General features: G+C 36.9%; 1 protein-coding gene across 1 annotated transcript in view; it reads left to right on the top strand.

Annotated features, from left to right (window-relative positions):
• The first annotated feature begins 24,453 nt into the window (after window positions 1-24,453).
• pkd1a (polycystic kidney disease 1a) overlaps window positions 24,454-25,213 on the top strand; it is a 143,151-nt gene continuing 142,391 nt past the window's right edge. The window contains 1 exon segment of the mRNA XM_049469223.1: window positions 24,454-25,021. Coding sequence (XP_049325180.1) covers window positions 24,714-25,021 — 308 coding nt within the window. The 5' untranslated portion in view covers window positions 24,454-24,713.

Below are 25,213 nucleotides of genomic sequence, written 5' to 3'. Positions count from 1 at the left end.
TAGAATGAGTGTCCACAAACAGTCCATTATATAGCACCAATATAGTGTGTGTACATAAAAACATATATACACCAACAAAAGCCCAAAGCCAAAACACTTAAGACCAGCTAATATGCCTATGCTGTTTGTCGTACATATATATATATATATATATATATATATATATATATATATCAATGCAACTCCAGACCACTCTGTAACTCGTTTAATCCTTGCACTCAGCACTAGTGGGGGGGTCAGGATGATGGATGACCATCCAAAAAGTATTGCAAAACATGTAGGGTATGTCCAAGCCACATACAAACACAGCTCTGGTCAAAAAATAAGAGACCATCTAAAAATGATGGGTTTCTTTGATTTTACCAAATTAAAAACCTCTGGAATATAATCAAGAGGAAGATGGATGATCCAAAGCCATCAAACCAAACTGAACTGCTTGAATTTTTGCACCAGGAGTAAAGCAGCATAAAGTGTACAAGAAATAAGTTTTCATCCTTTTTTCCAATTTTAGTTTTTTCATCTCTGCCCCTCGCAATCAGAATTTCAAGATTTCTTCCCATTTTCCATTTTTGCATACCATCAGATTTGTGTCACGAGATATAAAAATGGATTCTTGCCTCAATTTTCAGATTTTTCCATGTTTGTATCTTGTAACACACATCTGATGGTGTAATCCAACTTACAAATGCAAAAATTCAAAAATCTGGAAAAAAAATAAATATTTTTTTTCTGATTGTGAGGGGCAGAGATGAAAAAAAATAAAAATTGAAAAATGGATAAAAACTTTTTCTTGTAAACTAAACTACATTTAAAAAATCTGTTTTTACATCCTTTTTTCCATTTTTGCATTTAGCCTCAAACAATTAGAAAAATAAATTAATAAATGTTACTCTGACCCCCCAATTTTTTTATTATCTATTTTTTTCCGCTATTGGCAAACAGAATTTCAAGAGAAAATAAAGTTGAATCTTCTCTTGATTTTTTAGATTTGTGTTAAAAGACAGAAAAATAAACAAATCTGAAATCTGGCAAAGCTTGCAAAATGCAAAAAATGATTAATTCATTCATTGATTAATTAATCATTTTTCCTGACATTCCGATTGTAAGGGGCAGAGAGGAAAAAACTAAAATTGGAAAAATGGATAAAAACATTTCTTGTACACTAAACTACATTAAAATAAATGAAATTATGCGTTTTTACATCCAATTTTCTAATTTTGCATTTAGCCCCAAACGGTCAGAAAATCAAATAGAAAAAAGTTACACTGACCTTTTACATTTTCATTGGCTGACATGAATAATAGATAATTAATAATTTGGATAAAAATCCATTTCTTCTTCACTCTGCTGAAAATTAAACTTCTAAACGCTACACTGAGCAACAACACACAGCAGTAAGAGCTTATTATATTATAATAATGCAGCCTCTGTGTGTGTGTGTGTGTGTGTGTGTGTGTGTGTGTGTGTTATTATTATTGAATATAATAAGTTTTAAAGAGATTTAAAGCTCTTATATCTGCACTAGTGACAGTGCACTAGTATGTAAAGTGTGTGTGAAGTGTGTGTAAAGTGTGTGTGTATGAGATGAGCTGCTACTTGCCTGGTTTGTGATCCTCAGATGTTCTCAGGATTTATAATAATAATAAAATTAAAAATATCTCCTCAGATTAAAAGAATAACACCAAAAACACCAATAGCAGACTGTAGGAACGAGAGTCTCCCCATTATGAGCGCGCGCGGCAGCAGCTCGGAGCGCGAGACCCGGGCAGAGCGCATCTCTGAGCGCGAGCGGAGCGGCGGAGATCTGTAATCCAGACAGTGTGATCTGATCTGATCTGATCTGATCTGCTCCGGGCTGTTCAGAGATCAGACCTGTAGAGCTGCATTCTCCCAGTCACTACTGCTGCTGCTCACTACTGCTGCTCACTACTGCTCCTTCTGCTGCTGCTGCTCAAACTTACTGCAGCTCAGCACTGAGATACACCCCCTACACACACACACACACACACCAGCAGCAGCAGGAGAAAAAAAAACACAAAACACACACTCACACACACACCAGCAGCAGGAGAAAAAAAAAACACAAAACAAACACTCACACACACACCAGCAGCAGGAGAAAAAAAAAACACAAAACACACACACACACACACACACACTGCACAAAACCCACGTTAATGAGCACCTTACAGAGGTTAATTATAAATACACCTGAATGAACCCGACCAGCACGACCAGCAAGGTTGAATGAAGGTCCTCACACAGGGCTTAATGATCACACACTGCCTGCAATCATAAACCCGGGAGCCCATAAATTACCAGCACCAATCAATACCGCTCACTCACAGCTTCTAATCTCATTAATTCATTCATTAAATAAATAAATAAATAAATAAAGCATTAGCAAAAAACGAAACAAAAAAACACTGGTTTATGAAGCTCGTTACAGGAAACATGCTGTTGGATTAGCTTTAAGGATTAGAGTTGCATCCAAACTTTTTTTATTTTTAATAATATTTGTATGTAAAATGCAATTTGTCTGATCTTTAACTACTTTTGGTGTAAAATGGACTTTTAGTTTAGTAAAACATGATTAAAAAGTACTTTCCTTTGATGAATAGCTCACCTCCGCTCTCCTGCAGCTTTCTGAGATCCAAAAATTTAGCCTTACATTTAAATCGAGGCATTAATAACTTAAAAAAAGTGCACAAGAACGTTATTAAAAACCTCTGTTTACATCCCAAAACGCTAAAGCTTTACTGATGAAGACATAGACATATATATAGATAGACTCTGCATAGCCTGCCTTCTAGCGTAGCAGCCAGCGCCAACCCTGCAGACATGTAACACTATTAGACATTATCCTGTTGTAAAATATTTGTCATTGTCAAGTCATGACCACAACTCAACCTGAAATTAATGTCTTTTAATGTTGGTGGCCAGCTGGGAAGAGGCAGGCTATGTGGAGTCTATGTATATATATGTCTACGTCATTATTAGTTAATGCCTCGTTTTAAATGTTATGGCTACAACTACGAAACTAGCATCTATTTTTTTAATTAGTTGAGAAAACTATAATAAAAATACACCATATATTTTGCTAAATCAGCTAAAAAGCGTTAAGTGTTGGGTTAGCATCTACAGAATTGGACTTTTATTGCCAATAAGTGAACAATATTTAAATCTGTCAATTAATTTAATTATGCTGTTAAATTAGAGTGTAAAAAACGCTTTAACTGAATTAGCTGTAGCTAAAGTGTTGGGTTAGCATCAAAACGCTGGGTTGTTGAACTAAATTTGCCCGCTAGTGTTGGATTAGCATCATCATTGGGCGGTATGGTGGATTAGTGATTAGTGGTTAGCACATTTGCCTACCAGTCTTGGGTTCAAATCCCTGTCCTGAGTTTCCATGTTCTCTCTGTATCAGCATATCTCGAATTTATCAAACAGTCCAAAAACATGGAGATCAGGTAAATTGGTAAATTAACTAACTTCTGTTACAGTGTAGTTAATGCAGTGCTCCAGGTGGACGGTGGTTTCCGGTTGAGAGTATGCTGTCTCTGCTCTGTGCTGAGTGTAAATGGTTGTGTGTGTAAAATGTGATTGTAAGAAAGGCACTTTATAAGTGTAATTTCATTGGTCTTTCATAAAACAGCAAAAAGAGTTTATTTAATCATCTTAAAAAAAAAAACTAAATTAGCATCTAAAAAATTTATTTAGCATCTATTCTAAAGTGTAGAATGAAAGAATGCAAAATAGTTATGTTGCCTTTGCCTCTGCACCCTAGTGAACAAAATATATACTTAATTGTACTTAAAACATATTGAGAAATGTATGATGTAAATATACTAACAGATTTATGTACTTACTTAAAATATATTAAAAGTACATTAATATTATGCTTTGAAAGTAAAATTTGATCATATTTTTAAAAAAGTACAATATAGTCTACTTTTCAATAAATAGACTACTATGAAGTGCACTTTTAGTTTAATGTAATTCAATGTAATTCTAAAATATATATTTACAAATATACTTTTGTACACTTTTAGCAAAGTGTGTTAAAAACAACTACAGTTACAGTAGTTCACTTAAAGTACAATGTATCATGTAACTTTTTAGAAAGTAAATTAAATTACTACTACTAATTAAAAAAATGTAAAATTGTAACACACTAAAACTTGTAGTACATTATATTAAAATATATTTTTATACCCAATAAAGTAAACTAGACTAGAAGTGTGCTTCTTACAAAAGACAGGAACAAGAAGCATAGTTGTATATTTGTACTCAAATGTAAATATAGATCACATATATTTAACATATATCAATTCTTAGTGCATTTCTAATATATCTGGTGTATAATAAATAGTGATACAGTTGTGCTACTCATTATTAAATATATTATAAAATATATAATTATATTATAATTATATATTATAAATATATATGTATGTTTAAATGTTACTTAAGTAAATTTAAAATAGTTCAATTTCAGTACAGTTAAGTAGACTTTTTAAGTAATTTAAGTAAGAATGTTGTACTATTTTTATACTGTAATTAAAGTATAATAAGTATTTTAAAAAGTTGTTCCATTTTAGCGCTCTTTAAATATACTGATTAATAATAATGAGGCTACAAGAACACTTTAGTGCACTATAGTATAGAAATGCTTAGTATAATTTAATCTATTTTTTTACACTAGAGCACTACAGTTTCTTCAGCTGTTTCACTCAGTAGTGCAGAGGTGACACGTGCTGGATTATTATCACTATTATTACTGGTGTTAGTTAGTTCAGAACAGTTGCTCACGCGCTCACTGTGAACGCCGAGTGTGTGACGCACGAGCAGCTTTCAGAAATGAGATGAAGAGTAGAGGTATGAAGAAGAATGAGAGCATGCTTCTAGATTACGCAAGACACACGCAGTATTTCACACAGATAGTGTGTGTGTGTGTATGTGTGTGTGAGAGCAGTAGGGTGTGAAATCATCAGGGTAAGTCTGAAGTTGTTAGAGAAGCTCCAGACAGACAGCAGGACCGCTGGACTGCCTCTGATTTGTTTGTTTAGACAGTAAGAGTTTCCTCTTCGTTCCAGATCCAGATTCTTTGATCTGACGGTGTGAACAGGATCAGAGTGAACAACTCTCTGATTTATCTCATCATTTCTTTGGAACTTTCTCACAAAAAAATTGTGCTAATGATACAAATATACGCCCAATACCCAACTGTGTACAATATGGAGCACCATAGCAACCACACGACAACACCCGAGCAACCACCAAGCAACCCCAACACAACAGCAACCAATTGGTATTCTAAATCAACGACTTACGAACATCACAGAAAAAAAAAACAATCACTTAGCAACAACACCATAGCAACCACTGAGTGACACCATAGCAATCTCTAAGCATCACAATACACAACATCAACCACATGGGATACCATATCAATGACTTACGAACATCACAGAAAAAAATAACAATCACTTAGCAACAACACCATAGCAACCACCTGTAGTACCATGGCAACCACTGAGTGACACCATAGCAATGTCTAAGCATCACAATACACAACATCAACTACATGGGATACCATATCAACGACTTACGAACATCACAGAAAAAAATAACAATCACTTAGCAACAACACCATAGCAACCACTCAGTGACACCATAGCAATCTCTAAGCATCACAATACACAACATTAACCACATGGGATATTATACCAACGACTTATGAACACCACAGGAAAAAAAATAATCACTTAGCAACAACACCATAGCAACCACTGAATGGCACCATAGCAATCACTGAGTGACACCATCACAATCTGTAAAAGCATCACAATATACAACATCAACCACATGGGATGCAATACCAACGACTTATGAACACCACTGGAAAAAAAATTATCACTTAGCAACAACACCACAGCAACCACCTGTGATACCATGGCAACCACTGAGTGACACCATCGCAATCTCTAAGCATCACAATACACAACACCAACCACGTGGGATACTATACCAACGACTTATGAATACCACAGGAAAAAAATATCACTTAGCAACATTTTAGCATTATTTTATATTTATATTTTATATTTATGTTTAGCTGTGTGTGATAGTAATATTCCATTGTTGCTGTTAAAACTAATATTTTTTCAGTTCAACATGTATGCAAAATATAATATTTATTATTATATTGATTATTTTTTAATATTTGTTTTTTGTTTTATTACATTCAATGAAATCACATTTCACTATTAAAATTATTTAATATTTACATATGCAATCTTTATTAAGAGCAAATCAGGCTGTACTTTAAAGCTTAATATGCTTGTCAAAGTTATGATCTCTAGAATTTGGAGTTATGTTTATTGATCTCTCGTTTTATTTTTGTATGTGGAGCTCTATCCAGAAGCTGTGATTGGCTGGGCAGTATCCGGCATGTGCTGAAAGTGAGCGTTGTGATTGGCTCAGTTCATCGGTAGTCAACATCCTATCTAAAAGGGATCAGCTGTTCCATTTCCCCAATTACAGCTCCTTCCCTCCATTCCTCCTCCTCCTCTCCTCTCCTCCATTCCTCCACCTTCTTCCGGGGTAGGAGAGGAGGAGTAGGAGAGGAGGAGTAGGAGAGGAGGAGTAGCAAAAGTTTCTGGACGCAGCCCCTGTTTTTAGCTAAAGGACTTTTATTGTGAAAAACAAAACTGACAGGAAGTGGTGGTGGTGGCCATTTTTTTGGAGGATTACCAATGAGGGGAAAAGTTTGCTGCACTTGCTCTTAATCTGTAAGAAAACAGATCCTTCAAGTTTATTTTTTACTCCTGTTAATGAGTCTGGATTATTTGTGTAGCTGTGGAGTGGAGAGGTAAGACCAAGGCTTTTTTTTATTTTACTGGGACAAGCTTTTTTGGAACTGGTCTAATTTTTATGGATTTTGGATTCTTGGGTCTGGGATTATCTTAATTGGCATTGTTTGGACTCTGATTGGGCTTCTGGTGGGAGAATTAATATACTGACCTCTGGAAAAAAAATAACAGACCACCCTTTTAGACCTGAATTATGCACCACTGTAAAATCATAATAACTAATAATAATAATAATAATAATAATAATAATAATAATAATAATAATAATAATAATGTTGTTTTTGTTTGCAATGCACACAAAGGAATATACTAAAGTATGATTAAAAAAATATACCAACCTTAAATCCAGTTACATTAACTTTTTTTTATTTATTTTAATATTGGATTGGAAGCCTGAGCTTAACATTTTTTGATTATATTGATATTGATCTTTTTGTTCACAAGTCATCCCTAAATACTAAAATAAACATAAAGTGTTCTAAATTACATAAAAGTTGTGAAAATAAGATGGTTTACTTTGCTTCTTTGGTTTTAGTGGTGTTTTTTGTTTTCCAGTACAGTGGCTAAGCTAAGCTATTGTTTCATTGGCTTATAAACATTTCCTTTGGCTCATTTATAGTCTATTCTGATTAACAGCAGTGTGTTTATTATTAGTATATAATGTGCAACAAAATATTTGAAAAAAAAAAGAAAATACATGATGTCTATTGTAATGGACACAGGGTCTGAAATGGTAAAAGAAATTATGAGCTTCTTTGACCAAATTTTACCAAATTGAAAAGCTCTGGAATATAATCAATGGTTAGCAGCTAAAGCTAATGCTAATGTCAATGCTGCTCCAGCAGTGCTAGTTGGGGTTGGCACCAGGCTACAGTCTGATATACTGGCCTCTTAACGGCGAAAGAGCACTTGGTGTGGTTAGCTCCTAATGCTAATACTCCTGTATAACTCTGCATTTTAGCAGAGAGGCTGTGGACTGACGATTTTTTGAGAAAATTTTAAGATTTTAAGTGTCTTATAGTGCGAAAAATACAGTATACACAATAACTTGCATACACTGTAAACATTTATTGGAATATAAGTATATTAAGAGTTTTATATAAGTGTTATACTGAGTAAATAAACATGTACCGAACAGAGCAGGAGTTTTTGATTGTGATAATCTCTACAGCGCACTACAGCGTTTGTATATTCTCTTGACATTACGTTTCTGCTTCTGTGCACCATTATACTTATATATATATATATATATATATATATATATATATATATATATGTATATATGTATATGTATATGTATGTATATATATATATATATATATGTATATATATATATATATATATATATATATATATATATATATATATATATATATATGTATATATATATATATATATATATATATTTTTTTTTTTTTTTTTTTTTTTTTTTTAAGCATTGACCCATTGGGCTCATATGGAGACACTATTCGTACCATCTAGTGGTCACATGTCATTACATTAAATTGATTATAAAAAAGAAAAAAAGATGATGAGAATCCCAGTCAAAAGTTTCTACAGCCAGTCCAGTTAGAAGAAACATAGGCTTGGTGAAAATTTGCATTAAATTTTATGTTTAAAACTAGTTTATTTACTTAGTGTAGAAAGCTAAAATTTAGTTTTTGGACAAATTGGGTCCTTCTGATCACAAATGTTAAGGATTAGGCCGGTCACGATTAGAATTTTTCGTGGACGATATATTGTCACAGAAATTATTGCGATAAACGATATTTTTTTGTAATTGTAAGACTATTAAATGCCACTGACATAATAATAACTGACATAATCAAACATTATAATTAGTTTGGGAATTATATACTTATTTCTTCACCTTCTTTAGTCCACACTGTGTTTATGGAGTCACAGTTATTGAAGAATGACTGGCTAAAATACTGTTCACTGTTATATATGTGAACAAACATACAAACTAAATACAATAGACGGTATCACGATTATTAAAAATGATTGAGTTCATGTTCATTTATTGTTCGATAAATCGATATGGCAATTATTGTGACAGGCCTATTAAGGATAATTGTTAAATGTTAAAATAAACTGCTGTCCCTATATGAGGACAATGTTTTCGTACGAGAAGTTGTTTTTTGCAAAAACACAGTTTAGTTTTTATGCTAGTTTTAAGTCCTACTAATCTTAAATATGTAGGAGAAAGAAAAAATGCACACAAAGCAAAAGCCCGTGTCTGAGGAGGATATACAGCACGTATATAAAGAGAAGCGTCGGGGGTTAGAGAGATGTTTGTGAAGGGAACGTCTGCAGTCTGAGATCTGGCCGGGATCCAGAGGGCACTGAGGCAGGGAGCTGGAACCGTACCTCAGGCTGGAAATATATAGAGAGCACATGTCCTGTGTGTTGCAACCCGAATGCAGTGAACTCCTGAAGGGTCGGATTCGTGGAAAATCTCGTTTCCTCTTTGATGTGGTGTATCTGTAAACACTGTTAAAGTTGCAGAACATGCCGTTCAGTCTGCGCTTCATAACGCCGGCTCGCCGTTTCGTGCAAAAGCTCTGGACAATAGTCATATAAACGTGAATTATGAGCGTCCATATATTACGACTACTGGTCGTTCAACATTTCAGCCAACAAATCTGTCAATCACGGCCTTTATAGAGATACCTGTCTCATGAATAAAGCTCCTCCTGATGGATTCATGAGGAAGTGGATAAAATAAAGGATAAAATTCACATAAGATTCACCTTGCTCTTTACACCTCAATATACCTCTGTATCCTCTGGTGCCAAAATGTTCTTTAAATTCTTTAAATGTTTCTAATGAAAGTGGTTCTGTTCTGCCAGATTTAGAGCGTTTTCACACCTGTAGTTGTTGTAGTTTTTAGGTTTCTGTGATCCGGATCACTTGATTAGTTTGTTTAATAGGAGCATTTCTAACTGTGTTTGGTTTGTTTTCACACAGGCACAAAAAAAACTAAATGCACACAAATTGTGCACCAATAAACCTTATAATCACATCGTCTGCTCTGATTGGTCAGAGCTGTCTGGCACGGGAGCAAAAAAGTAAATATATCAAGCAAATTGATCTGCGTTCCAGTGTTTAACCCCTTAACAGGACTTAACAGCATTTTTGTCAATTTTCTGCCTGCATTTTTATAAAAAAGCTATCATGTTTGATAAGAAACATTGCTTAAAATTCTAATTGTAATTAAAATAGAAATTATATATAAAAAAGGAAGTAAATCTGCAACTTAAAATATATAATGAATAAAATCATAAAATTGGCTCTTTCCTGAACTTCATTTTTAAATCAATATTTTTTATTGATATTTTTCAAACAGTTTGTCCTCCAAACCTTTAGTTTCATTATGTTTGTCTATATTTATGTCTGTTTTGAACCTGCAGAATTTGGGTTGATTCCTGATTGATTGTTACTAATCTTAAATTATTAAGTGGAGTAGAGAGAAAGTGAACAGCCAGCTTCTCCAAGTGTCCTGTAGGAGATTTCAAAGAATGTAAATAAATAATTTTTCTGCAGACAAAAATGGTTTTGTATCACCTACACCTGTAGCCTGTTTACAGGACAAGGCATTTTAAACACAGATCGCTGGAAATTCTGTGGAAAAAACTATGTTTTCAATAGGGGCTTGCGGATGCAAGCAGTGAATGCAGCACAGACTGTGCTCAGTGTAAACAGCATGGAGCAGCAGCAGAGATAGCGTTTGTTCATAGCTGTGTTAATTAGCATTATATGACTAATATATCAGATTAAACTGTGGCTTATCAGCAGTTTAGCTTAAATTAAAGGAGTATATTTGATAGCTGGGTCGGATCGAGGCTCTATAGGACTATGTGGGTGTGGCCTAAGCTTTAATTCTTAATGGCTTTATTTTTTTCTCCGCACATTACTTCTACTGTTATACTTTAAGTAGTTTTGAAACCAGTACTTTTTTAAACACATTTTTCCTTTCCTGGGGCGGTCCTTATGAGTGCCAGTTCCATCATAAAATTTTTGATGGTCTTTATAACTGCATTTGAGTAGTGTTTTTTTTTTATATATACTTGGTGGCCTTAAGTAACAGTGACCCTATCATTGGTTCACAGGTTGTCATTTCTTTAGAACACTTTTGGTGTCCTGATGTTTTGGGGATGTTTTGGTCCAGTCTTGTTCACGTTTAATTCCTACTTCAAAACATCAACTTCAAAAACTCTGACAGTGTAAAGACAGTGTAATCTGGACGGGATTAGTTTCTCAGGGGGGACGTCTTAAAAAAAACGTTCAGTAGCTCCTCCATTTCCACTCGTTGTTGTGTTTTTACCATGGATGTCCGTGGAAACGCACGCCCAAAGTGTAATTAAGTAATTACGGTGTGTGACAGTGGACAAATAGCTATTTCATTAAGCGCAAAGGGGATGAAACTCAGAGATGTGGATCCAGACAGGACTAAAATTACCGGAGGACTACGAAAAAGAGTTAAGCGAAAACAGTAGATAATTTAGCCTGTAATTTTCTCTCAGAGGACGTCTGAGGAACAAACAGACATGGTCGTTCTGGACAGGAATAAAACAGGGGATTGGACAGTGGATAAAAAAAAAAACATAAAAGAGAGAAACTAATCCTGTCCGGATAGGGCTTAAGTAGAAAGTAAGTAGATGCTCTTCTAACCTTCTTAATGTGTACTTTATTTCTTTATCATTTTAAGTTCTATCGTTTTTTTCGGTACGAGAGCAGTCATGTGGTCTTGAAGGCCGTGAATCTCTTTATCTAGATTATTAGGATATTCTGTACCGTTACTATCACTACTGGATGACCTTGACTGGGGTTATTATGATGTTGGGGGGGTTGAGGTGGTACCAGTTTGGGCCAGTTCAGGGTGATAACACTGTCTGTAATCTGTAATGTGTTCTTGGCTTATTCTGTTCTGACCTGTTCACACTTCAGAAATACGACATCTGCCCTAAAAACCCATTAACTCTTGTGTTTTCTGAGTTTTGGAGTAAAAAAAAACAGCATGTCATTAAAACACGGCTTGTCCTTGTTCTCCTGGTGTTTTCTGTTTATCCTCGGCCCTCATGTTTTTTGTTTTGGGCTCCAGATTCTCCGCCAGTTTCTTGTCTTACCAGTTTTCCGTCTGTCCTGTAACTCCGCTCCCATATTATTGTGTGCTGTGCTTATGGGTTTTGTCTGTAATAATAGTGAATAACAGTTAAAAACTGTTTAAAAGTTAAATTCTGCAATTTGTAACATGATCAAATCACTAACTGAGCTTTTGTGCTTTTTCATAGCTTTTCCTCTTTTTCCTACATAGTAAATTTAAATGTGTTTTTTAACACTGTGTCCCATAATGTACTCATATTTAAATTTTCCTAATTATAATTACAGAGCATTGAAATACATTTTAACTGTTATATAAATGTAATATATTTTTTGTTTTTAACACACTTTGCTAAAAATGTACAAAAGTATATTTGGAAAAAAGTATTTTAGAAGTATATTGAATTACATTAATCTAAAAGTGTCTTTCATAGTCTATTTATTTTAAATACACTATATTGTACTTTTAAAAAGTATAATCAAAATTAACTTTCAAACATTTGATGAAAGCTGAATATATTTTAAGCAAGTACATACATCTGTTAATATATTTACAGCATATTTAGACATTTATCAATATGTTTTGTTACAATTAAGTATATATATATTTTCACATAAGGAATCATATAGTAACTTAAAAGTGTTAAACAAACCAAAATAATCTGTAAATAAGCATTTAGGTCTTTCTTAACTGGGGAGCTGTTAACTTTTAGTGGTTTCTGAGGCTGGAAACTCTGATAAACTTATTATGTACAACAGAGGAAACTCTCGCTCTTCCTTATCTGGGGTGCTCCTGATGAGTGCCAGTTCGATCATAACGAGTGAGGGATCCAAATCAGGAAGGTAGAGACACAGGACAAATCCAATGAGAGAAAAAAAACCCTAAACAATATTCAGTATAAAAGCCTTACTTCCTTCCTTACTTCCTTTCTTTCCTTTTTTCTTGCCTTCCCCCACTTTTTCTTTTCTTTACCTTCTAAACCCATTATAAAGATTTGATGCTCCTTGATGCTCCTAAAATAATGAAAAAACACTGAATATAAGGCTTATCCAAACTTTTGACTGGTTCTATATTTTAATCAATCATCTGTGTCTTCGTCCTCTCAATCTGTTTACTCTTTATCTGCAGGTTTATACTATATTATATATTTGGAAAGTATTTATTTGATTCTATTTTTAGACTCATGACCAGAAGAACGGAGGGTTGTAATGGATTTAACCTTATGACCTTCTGTCTCTTGACATGCAGGCTGTTTGTCTGTCTGATTACCTGTCTGTCTGTCTACCTCTCCATTATTTCTTTCATTTTTTCCATTTACCCATTCTTGCACTCTGTAAAATACACTCTATATAATAAACAATATAAAACAGAGGTCTGCAATTAAGTTTGGCTGCAGGCCAGATATTTTCCAAGCTATTACGTGGCCACAAAAACAAAAATCTGTTTTGTAAAATGAAGCATAATGTAGTGTAATGGGATAGAGTGCTGCTACAGACTAGTAAAAGCTCTCCAGCCCAGAGGGTTGTTGAACCCAATTGCAGAACAGTTGATCTCAAAGCAGGTGAACCCAAGAAGAAAAAAAAGAAAGTATTAAAGAAATAAACACGCAAGATCAAACCCAAGTCATCAGGGTCACGTTCCAATACACTACCGCTGCCCCGGCTAGCGAATTGTGATACGGCCGGGGGGAAAAAATGCCCTTATAAGGAGATAGGGAGCTCAAGAACGGGCAGAAAAATGAGAATGAGAACGCCGAGCGCGACAGAGAGAGAGACAGGGGGAGGGATGTAAACAAAAGCTCACCAGAGAAGCATTTTATTATTTATTTTTAATTATCGTTAATTATAGTTCAAAAAACTCATACCTTCCAGTATCTAACTGTTTTCAGACTCATGTGTTTTAGTGTTTAGGTGAGGGAGGGAGGCGGTGAGGGTCAGTACACTACAGCATTAACCAACTGACCTCATTAAAATAACATTACCAAATCAAGCATTTCATAATCACCTCTTACACTTATCTTATCTATTTACACTTATCTCTCTCCACCCCTCCCTCTCTCTCCCTCTCTCTCTCCCTCTCCCTCTCCCTCTCTCTCTCCCTCTCTCTCTCCCTCTCTCTCTCTCTCTCTCTCTCTGAGTGGTACCAGGCTGAGATGAAGACAGTAATGATCTCAATCACTTCACACTTCCTCACAGTTTGGGCAGTTTTGGTCCTGCTGACCACATCAGAACCGCTGTGATCATCACCCCCCACATCAGACCATCCAACCCAGCAAATCCCACAAATAACTTCTCAAATTCACAACTTTACAACTTTACAACTATAGACCCCCCTGCTGCATCCGCAGCTGTTATACACAGAATATTTAAAAAAGCTTTGATTTCTTCTAAAATCAAGACTAATACATTTAGTTTATTCTGCTTTTGTTGGAGTAACTGTCTCTACTGTCCTCAGAAGACTAGTCTATGCTAGTCTAGTCTGTTAGTCTTTTGGATGAGAGATTTGATTGGATGCAGCCACAAGATAATAGTTGTGGAAGCATTAGTGAGGTCATAAATAGATAGATTCATTAAAATAATGGATTGATGCCTGGATGGATGGACGGACGGACAGACGGACAGACAGACAGACAGACAGACAGATGATGATGATGATGACGTTGAGGATGATAAATGAATGGATGGACAGACAGGTGGCTGGATTGATAGATGGATGGCCGGATGAATGAATGAACAGACCATGATAAGTGGGTGGATAGATAAACAGACAGACAGATGATTATGGATAAATGGACGGATGGACGGCCAGATGGATAGATGAATCAATATATGGATGGATAAGGGTGGATGGATGAATGGATGGTTGGATCAATAGATGGATGTATGGATGGATGTATGGATGAGGATGGATGTATGGATGGATGGCCATATGGATGGATGAGGACGAATGTATGGATCAATAGATGGATGGATGGTTGGATCAATAGATGGATGGACATGCAGATGAATGGATGGATGGATAATGATGGATGATAGATGAATGGACGGATGGACAGAGAGACACACCCACCCCCCCTGCACCCCTTACGCCCCCCCTGCACCCCTCACGCCCCCCCTGCACCCCTCATGCCCCCCCCCTGCACCCCTCTGGGGGTCTCCGGCTATTAGAAACCACAGCACTGATCGATGCACCATCACCGTCTGATTGAGATGCTGGAGGAAAGCCCATCCCTGCTATCGATTACCCAGCAATCAGATCCAGTCTCTAACCACTTCAAAGAGCTTCAGAGACACGATCAGAGAGGCAGGGTGTCCTCACACTGATCTCATCCTCAAACATCACCCCCACTAACATTACTGTACATCAGCACTGCAGCTCACCAATCAATTGCCCTTCAAAAGAGCAGTACTGAGGAACAGGCCTGCTACTGGCTCCACCTAGCGGCCTGAGCAGGAACTACACCACAGATACACTATACACTACACTACACTACACCACTATACACTACACTACACTACTACACACTACACTGCAGAACAGGCCTGCTACAGGTTCCACCTAGCGGCCAGGGCAGGAACTGCACCACAGATACACTATACACTACACTACACTACACTATTATACACTACACTACTATACACTACACTGCAGAACAGACCTGCTACTGGCTCCACCTAGTGGCCAGAGCAGGAACTGCACCACAGATACACTATACACTACACTACACTATTATACACTACACTACTATACACTACACTGCAGAACAGACCTGCTACAGGCTCCACCTCGCGACCAGAGCAGGAACTGCACCACAGATACACTGCAACCGGAGATATGTAGATATACATTTGTTAAGAGATACAGATGAAAAAATGGATAGACAGACAGACAGACAGATGGAGGGATTGAAGGAAAGATGGAGAGAGAAAATGCTAGATGGACGGATGGATGCATGGACAAACTGACAGACACGATGATCGATGAAAGGATGAAAAGACAGACAAACCATTCGATCTTTATGGTTAAACGCACAGACAGGTGGATGACTCAATAATGAATGTATAGACAGACAGTCAAAGATAAATGGATGAATCGATCCCTCTGAGCATCACACTGAGTTTTATATTTAGAGAGAGTTTGATTGGGCTTAGAAATGCTCAGATGCTCTTACTGTTCTACTCAATGCCAGGTGTGGGCTATAGAGGAGGAATGATGTGGTCTATGAAATGATGGAGCTCCATCCCATTATTCTATACGGGATGAGTTGAGGAGTTGGGGATAATGAGATGGATTGGTGAACTGATCTTCCAACACCATGAACTCACTAGTGCTGGTTTGGAAACCGTCTGAGATCATCTGAGACATGTAGAGGAAACAGGAGGTGTGGAAGCTCTGATCATTACAGCAAATATCAGACAAACACAAGCAGAATCAACCAACTGTGAACTTTAATACATACTGCAGAAAGGTGAACACACACACACACACACATACACACACACGAGAAATGACAGCTGACCTTATGAAACGTCAGAATAAATTAGTTAGAGAGAGTGTGTTTGTGTGTGTTTGTGAGTGTGCCTTCCTCACTTTCACACATACACACATGTACAGCTCTGAAAAAATAAGAGAGCACTTCAGTTTCTGAATCAGTTTCTCTGATTTTGCTATTTATAGGTTTATATTTGAGTAAAATGAACATTGTTGTTTTATTCTATAAACTACAGACAACATTTCTCCCAAATTCCAAATAAAAATATTTTAGTCATTTAGAACATTTATTTAGTGAAAATGAGAAATGTCTGAAATAACAAAAAAGATGCAGAGCTTTCAGACCTCAAATAATGCAAAGAAAGTTCAAGTTTAAGTTCATATCCATATAATGTTTTAAGAGTTCAGAAATCAATATTTGGTGGAATAACCATTATGTTCTCCTCCACCAGTCTTACACACTGCTTTTGAATGAGTTTATGTTAATCACTCCTGGTGCAAAAATTTAAGCAGTTCAGTTGGTTTGATGGCTTGTGATCATCCATCTTCCTCTTGATTATATTCCAGAGGTGTTTAATTTGGTAAAATCAAAGAAACTCATCATTTTTAAATGCTCTCTTATCTTATTTTTCCGTTTTATAAAGGAAATGTAAAAGTTTTTTTTATTCTTTATCTTTTGTTGGAGTAACTGTCTCTGCTGTCCAGAGAGAAGTATCTACTAGATTCTGGTGCTGCACTGCTGTGAGGATTTGATGAAGTATTGAAGTTTATCAGTGGTGTGGTGATCTATCTTAGCTTCATGCTGTCTGCAGTTATATAAATGTAAGTGTAAAGTGTAAGTTAATGTAAGAAACACTGTGATTTAGTTTAATTTGCAATTTGCAGACTGTCCCAACTTTTCTTTTGAGGTGATGCTGAATGTGCAATCACCTTCACAATTAACAAACGATGCATGCAGAAGCTGAAATTACACAAATCCATCAGCAGTGTAATGAGCTTCTAGGGAGAATCTCAGCTGGGACTGGGCTGGAAAAGAAATGACTGAGAACCAGCTTTAACCAGACCTGGATTCATTTACTACCTGAAATAAAACACAGAATCCAGTCTTCTCTTCTCTTCTCTTCTCATTTAGTCTCTTCTCTTTTTGTCTAGTCTCTTCTCGTCTTTTCTCCTCTATTTATTTATTTTCTTTTCTCTTCTTATCTAGTCTCTAATCTTCTCGTCTAGTCTCTTCTCTTCTCATTTAGTCTCTTATCTTCTCGTCTAGTCTCTTATCTTCTCGTCTAGTCTCTTCTCTTCTCATTTAGTCTCTTATCTTCTCTTCTAGTCTCTTATCTTCTCGTCTAGTCTCTTATCTTCTCGTCTAGTCTCTTATCTTCTCGTCTAGTCTCTTCTCTTCTCATTTAGTCTCTTATCTTCTCTTCTAGTCTCTTCTCTTCTAGTCTCTTCTGTTCTAGTCTCTTCTCTTCTAGTCTCTTCTCTTCTCGTGTAGTCTCTTCTCTTCTCGTCTAGTCTCTTCTCGTCTAGTCTCTTCTCTTCTCGTCTAGTCTCTTGTCTTTTCTTCTAGTCTCTTATCTTCTTGTCTAGTCTCTTGTCTTCTTGTCTAGTCTCTTATCTTTTCTTCTAGTCTCTTACTTTCTCGCCTAGTCTCTTCTCTTCTCCTTTTGCCTCACATTGTCACTGTCATTGTTGGGTCTCATCTATTCTTATCTGGTCTCATTTCTTTTAACATCTCATTATGTTTTCTCTCAAACTTCGTACTGTAGTACAACCATGGAATAGTTCATTTTCCTCTTGTTTCTTCTATTCACTTCTCATATCGTCTTATCTTGTCTCATCTTGTATCGTATCACCCTATTTCTTACCTGATTTTAACAAGTCCAATTCCACAAGTCTTTCCAAAAAGTATTTGAAAGGAGCTTCATCATTCCAAAAAGCCAAAAAGCACAGTTCCACTGCTCTACAGCTCAAAACCGTGGGGGGGTTGTACCCCCCTTGATCACGCCTGGCATTAGTGGGCATGGTATCAATAGGTTAATATTTGTTTATCTGCGCCAAAGAGTCCACTTCATTTATTTCTAATTTTCTCCAATTTTAAAAAAAATCAAAATTACCTTGTCAACCTATGTGAGACTCTGCCTCTTTTTGCAGTAGCCAGTGCTCTCGGAGGAAAGCGCAGCGACTCGGTTTCCATACATCAGCTCACAGACTCCTTGTACCAATCCACATCACCCTAGTGATGATCAATCAACCTTTATTTAAACTCGGAGTACATTAAGGGGGGTGGCCCTCATTTACAATGTAGCCGAGCAATTACAAAGAGAAGGGATTGACAAAAATATATATAAATAGAATAAATTAGAAAAAACTTAAATAAAAAACCTGCATTTTGAAAAGATCATTATTTAAAAAAACAAACAGAAATTAAAAGTATTATTAAGATATAAAACAAATAAGGTAAAAAATAAGAATTTAAGAGCAGCAATCATAAAATCATAGGTACAAAAAACTACAGATGAATAAATAAAACTAAACACATAGAAGAGTAAAATATAAATAAGCAGTAAGTAAAAACAATGAAAGGAAAGAAACAAACAAAAAGAAATGTGAAAAAAAAAAATTTAAATAAAAAACAGCTAAAACAAACTGAGATTAAAAAGTAAAAGTTAACTAAAAAAACATCTAAAAACATACCAAATATCATTTAAAAACAAAAAAAAAGTCAAATCAGCTAAAATGAGGGGAAAGAGCGCCATCTACTGAACCCACCCAGAGAAAGCAAGGCTAACTGTGCTCTCTCAGGGTTTTGGCAGCTGATGATGGCAAGCTGCATAGCTAGGATTCTAACCAGCGAGCTGCAATCCAATCATAGTGGCAGCGATTTGCCCCTCAGAGAGGAACTAATATTCCAATATTTAAAAGAAAAACATTTTAAAACATAAAGAGTAAACAGTGTAAGGAATTGTTCCTATATTTTTTTTTATTGTGTAAAACTATGCAGCAGTTTCACTACATACAAATCAGCCAGATAAAACAGCACAGATCCTCCTCCATCTGCTCAGGACGAGATGGAAATCACTGATGAGCTTCTTACTCTCAGCCAGACAGCAAACAGAGATAACGCTGAGGTTTGGATGAGGATCAGATCAGTGCTGGTACACAGCAGTTCACCCAGTCTCCTCCAGACCACTAATCCCCCAGCAGACTCTCAGCATTATCACTTTCCCAAAGAGATCCTGGAGCCTCGGCCTAATCCCCGCTCTAACCTCGTCCTACATGTATCATAATTTATCAGATAAAGAGTCTCGGATCCTCTCAGCCGTTCTTCCTCCTGTTCTTAAAGGTCTCATTCTGTTAAAATCCACTTTTTCTTGTTCTTTGTAAAATACTATAAATCTCTCTGAGTGTAATATATATTACTTACCAGCCTGTAAGTAAAAAAGCAACTTTTACACCCGATGGTTTTGTTACTAAATAGTATGTTCAGCTAACTCTATTAAGTGTAATGGGAACCTATGCTAAGCTAACGCCTTTAAACTAATGCCTTTTAAATGTAAATAGAGCCAAGGCTAAGCTAACTTCATAAAATGTAAGGGGATCCAAGGCTAAGCTAACTCCATTGAATGTAAAGAGAACCTAAGCTAAGCTAACGCCATTGAATGTAAAGGGAAACTATGTTAAGCTAATGCCATGTAATTTAAAGGTAATCGAGGCTAAGCTAACTCTATTGAATGTAATGAGAACCTATGCTTAGCTAACACCTTTTAAATGTAAATGGGTCCGAGGCTAAGCTAAAGTCTTTAAATATAAATGGAGCCGAGGCTAAGCTAACTCTATAGAATGTAATGGAGTTAGCTTAGCCTCGGATCCCCTTACATTTAATGGAGTTAGCTTAACCTCGGCTCCATTTACATTTAAAGGCGTTAGCACCTCGTATTCAGTGTTTTATCCAGTTTTATCTCTTGTGCTGAATAAATGATTCTGCACCCAGGACCGATTCTGGGCTCATCTGTGGATCGATTGCTCAATTCCATTTGTCTCTTTCCTGGGTGAATAATTGCTATTTGCTGCTGTTTTTTTTTTATTTTACTCTGATAAAAACACTCATATTGCAAAGGAACAGCAACAGATATCGTGCTGTACTCATTTCACTCTAAGTGGGTTCATTCTTCCTCACGTTTTTAGGGGAGTTTTCATTTTGTAAATCTTGAGTCCAAAAGTTTGCATGAAATTTCTCTGTTTGAGCTGTGGTTCCTCTCAGTGGTTCTTACCCATGTTTTAATAAGTTCTTCTGTCAAGTTATTTAGGTTCCATTCAGTAGTTTCATGCTTTTATGAAATAGTCTGAAAGAAAATGATTGATTCAAGATATTGACAAAAGTATTGGGACACCTCTTTTATTGTTTCTTCTGAAGTCATTAATAAGAGGTTTACCTGCTTCTGTTGGAGTGTTTGTCTCAATGCAGTGTTAGAAGTATGACTCCCCCTGGTGTTTCTCACCAAAAAGTGACTACAGTCCATATTCCAGCTCAAGGGATGCTAGGGATGTTAAAGCTGAACCAGTTTAAGGAATCCATATGGTGGATTCTTCTTAAAATACTGCACTAATCATGTAAACTAGATTAGATGTGAACGTTGTAATTGGTTAAATAGACTAAAATTAGATGATAAAGTCAAATATAGAAAATCAAAGTGATTATGAAAACCCTCACTGTTCAGAATCATGAGTGATGACGTTCAACTTGTTGCATTTTCACCCGTTTTCGGGCGCCCAGTGTGAAAGCCCAACTGTGATTGGCTTTGGTCTTTGCTGCGTGATTGGGCAAAAGTTCATACTGAATCTGCTAGCCAATGACAGCGTGGATTGAGTGGGAATGCGGGTGGAAAAATCAATAACAGGACTGTGCCAGAACCAGCCAATGGGAGGCGTGGATTTTCCTAAAACTGGTTGGGGCTCTGTGTGAAGGAGAAATAGCAGAATACCAGCTGTGGATATGGGGCATGCCTCATCTAAGTAATGGATGTTCAGCGCTGAGAGCCATACGGAGGCGTGGTTTGTCCCAATACTGGTGGAGGCTCTGAGAGAAAAAAACAACAGTACTTGAGAATTCCACAGGTGGAGGCGGAGTTTGCCTGAAAACAGGTGGGAAATAACAGAACACTCCAGAGCTAAAGTCCTAGTGGGTGCGCGTTTTTCCCAATACTGGTTGTGACTGAGAAATACAAGAGTACTTGAGAATACCAAAGGTGGAGGTGGGGCTTGCCTGAAAACGGGTGGGTAATAGCAGAATACTGCAGAGCTAAAGTCTAAGTGGATGCGTGCATTTTCTCCCAAAACTGGTGGGGGCCCTGTGTGAATGAGAAATAGCAGAATACCAGATGGGGCATGCCTGAAAACGGGTGGGAAAATAACAAAACTTCTTAAGTAATGGATGTACAGCGCTAAGAGCCATATGGAGGCGTGGTTTGTCCCAATACTTGTGGAGGCTCTGTCTGATAAATACCAGAATACCAGAGGTGGAGGTTGGACTTGCCTCAAAACGGGTGGGAAAGTACAGAACACTCCAGAGCTAAAGTCCTAGTGGACTCGTGGTTTTGTCCCAATACTGGTTGAAAAAATACAAGGGTGCTTGAGAATGCCAGAGGTGGAGGCGGGACTTGCCTGAAAACGGGTAGAAAATAACAATGTCTAAGTCATACCTGTCAAGTTTTAGATTTAAAAATAAGGGATATTTTCCTCTGTCCACTTAAAGTCGTCCCACCAGCCCAACGAAGGTTCAGTATCCCTTACATTTTAAGACAGGTTTAAAAAAATTCTAAAATAACCACATGTGAAACACTTACACTACAATTAGATGATCAGAATCTGAAATGTTGTGGACATTCCTACATATGTCATTCTTTTAATGCAGCCAAATTAAAAATCCTTATCTAGATATTTTTAAAAAAAGTTAAGATTTCATGTCTTTTTTGGCATAATGCACTCTTTTATATTATATATATATATATATATATTTTATTTAATGGATTTAAAATTGAACAAAGGGTGCACAAATTCTACAAAATGACTGTAGGTGACCTAAAAAATAGTATCATGAGCTTTTACTAAAAGGACAAGGACCAGATATATTCCATCAGTAAAAATTAGTCCTAATGGGCCTACACAATTAATAATTTTTAATTAATACTTCTTTCTTTTGATCACTCCTGATCAGTTCAGTTCATTTCGGTCCTCTACAAATTTCTAGTTAAACTGAGTCACAAACTTTTTATAATTTTTTATAATTTTTATAATTTTAAAATGTTTAATCTGTGTGTTTTATTTCGGAGACAAGTATTTTTAAGCAGCTATCAGAAAAATCTCATCATAGTTTCCATTAGCCTACCGTTACATTTCTTTTAGAAAAATCGCTGTATATACAGATAGGTTTTAACATCAGCTGCTCCGACGAGCTGCCTGAACTCACAGCGACGGGGGGGCTTCCCCACACTGACCCTCCTTGCAAGCTGATTGGCTGTTTCTCCTGAAAGGCGGGACTTTCTCCTTGAACCGGCTCCACGATTGGTTAAGAGACACAGAGCGGTCAGTGCCCTGTCTCCTCAATAATATATATATATATATATATATATATATATATATATATATATATATATATATATATATATATATATATATATATATATATATATATTATTCTAATATAATACGGGAAAATAATAATACGAGGACGGCGGGAAAGAGGAGTAAAATACGTTAGGTTCCCGGCCAAAACGGGAGACTTGACAGGTATGGTCTAAGTGGAGGCGCGGTTTGTTCCCAATACTAGTTGAGACTCTGAGGAAAAAAATACAACAGTATTTAAGAATGCCAGAGGTGGAGGCGGAGTTTGCCTGAAAACAGATGGGAAATAGCAAAACACTCTAGCGCTACAGTATACGTGGAGGCGTGGTTTGCCTGAAAACGGGTGGGAAATAACAGAACACTCCAGAGCTAAAGTCTGAGTGGAGGTTTGGTTTGTCCCAAAATTAGTTTAGACTGAGAAATACAAGAGTACTTGAGAATACCAGAATTGGAGGCGGAGCTTGCCTAAATATGGGCGGGAAATAACAGTAAACTTCAGAGCGAAAGTCTGAAAGTGGAGACGTGTTTTTTATCAATACTGGTTGAGACTCCCAGAAAAAAATACAAGTTTGGAAACAAATTGGAGAGCACTTCAGTTTCTGAATCAGTTTCTCGGATTTTGTTATTTAAAGGTTTGTTTGAGTAAAATGAACATTATATTTTTTACCATTGTAAGCTTTAGTGACCCAACATACCCCCCCCCCCAGTGTATAATTGGGTTGGATTGGGGTGGGGGGGGGGGGGGGGGGGTGGGGGGGTTGGATTAGAAATGACAAATAAAAACTGACATTTACTATAGATGAATAAAATAAACACGTAAAAAAGGAAAAATTGATACATAAAACATAAGGAATTTTTATCTTATGAAGAAAAAAATAATTAGATCAATAAAATAATACAACTATTTAAAATGAATAAAAAATAATTTATATAAAATAAAAACAAACAAACAAAAAAAAAAGAATAATATCAGTTTCAGTTTCAAATCAGTAAAACAGCTCACCAAAACCTCAACCTGTCCAAATATTGGACAATAATTGATTAACGTTACAGGCCCTCACTCATTTTCATTTATTTAACAAACTGAGTTTTATATTCTTATATTATTATATTCAGAAAATGTAAAGCAGTTCAGTTTGGTTTGATGGCGTGTGATCATCCATCTTCCTCTTAATTATATTCCAGAGGTTTTTTTTTTTTGACCAGAAGCTGTACAAGAGTATTTGAGAATGCCAGAGGTGGAGGCAGGGCTTGCTTGAAAACGGGTGGAAAATAGCAAAGTCTAAGTGGAGGCGTGGTTTGTCCCAAAACTGGTTAAGACTGAGAAGAAAATACAACGGTACTTAAGAATACCAGGGGTGGAGGCGGAGTTTGCCTGAAAACGGGTGGGAAATAACAGAAGTTTTGCAGTGGAACTTTCGGTGGAGTTTGGAACCGTTTTTTTACGTTCCATCGAGAAGAGCGAGTTTTCCGTTAACGGGAGTAACGAAGAAAAAACTTTTTAACGATTTTGTTTTTCTTTCTTATGAAAGCCTCGATAAGGGCCGGATTTTCTTCGCTCGAGCCTCGGAGGAAGACTCCTTCCACGCGCCACAGCGAGAGCGATGCGCGGTGACTGAGCGATGCCGTGGGGGAATGGACAGAATGTGCCGAAGCGGAAATATGGCGGCGGCGGCGGGGTCCGCTGCCCCGGGCTCGCGCTGCTCCCCACTCTGCTCCTCGCGCTCGCCTGCTTGGAGGCGTCCTCACGGGCCTCCGTTTTTGGGCCCGGCTCTGGTTCTGGGCCGGACGGCCGGGCCTGCAGCCCCTGTCCCGGGACCTGCAACTGCACCGTGGTCGGACCTCTGAGCTCGTGCGTGGTGAACTGCTCGAACCGCGGGCTGGAATGGGCCCCGGCGGCCGCTGACTTGCCCAGCGACACCAGCACGCTGTGAGTGTGACCGTTACAGCCGTTAAACCCGTTGAAATCGTTACTGCGCTAAAGTTTGAATTTGAAATATTTGAATTTGAACTGTGGAACGCTGTGGTGGTTTAAATTGACGTGCGCGAGCTAGCGAGCGTGCGTGCGCGTGTCTGCTTTGTGTTGACGTGTAGAGAGTAGTATCTTTACAGTGAGGCGCGA

Source organism: Astyanax mexicanus, chromosome 21, assembly GCF_023375975.1.
Source record: "Astyanax mexicanus isolate ESR-SI-001 chromosome 21, AstMex3_surface, whole genome shotgun sequence".
NCBI classification, from domain to species: Eukaryota; Metazoa; Chordata; class Actinopteri; order Characiformes; family Acestrorhamphidae; genus Astyanax; species Astyanax mexicanus.
Note: the sequence above shows the minus strand (reverse complement) of the source record. Positions and strands in the feature narration are given on the sequence as shown.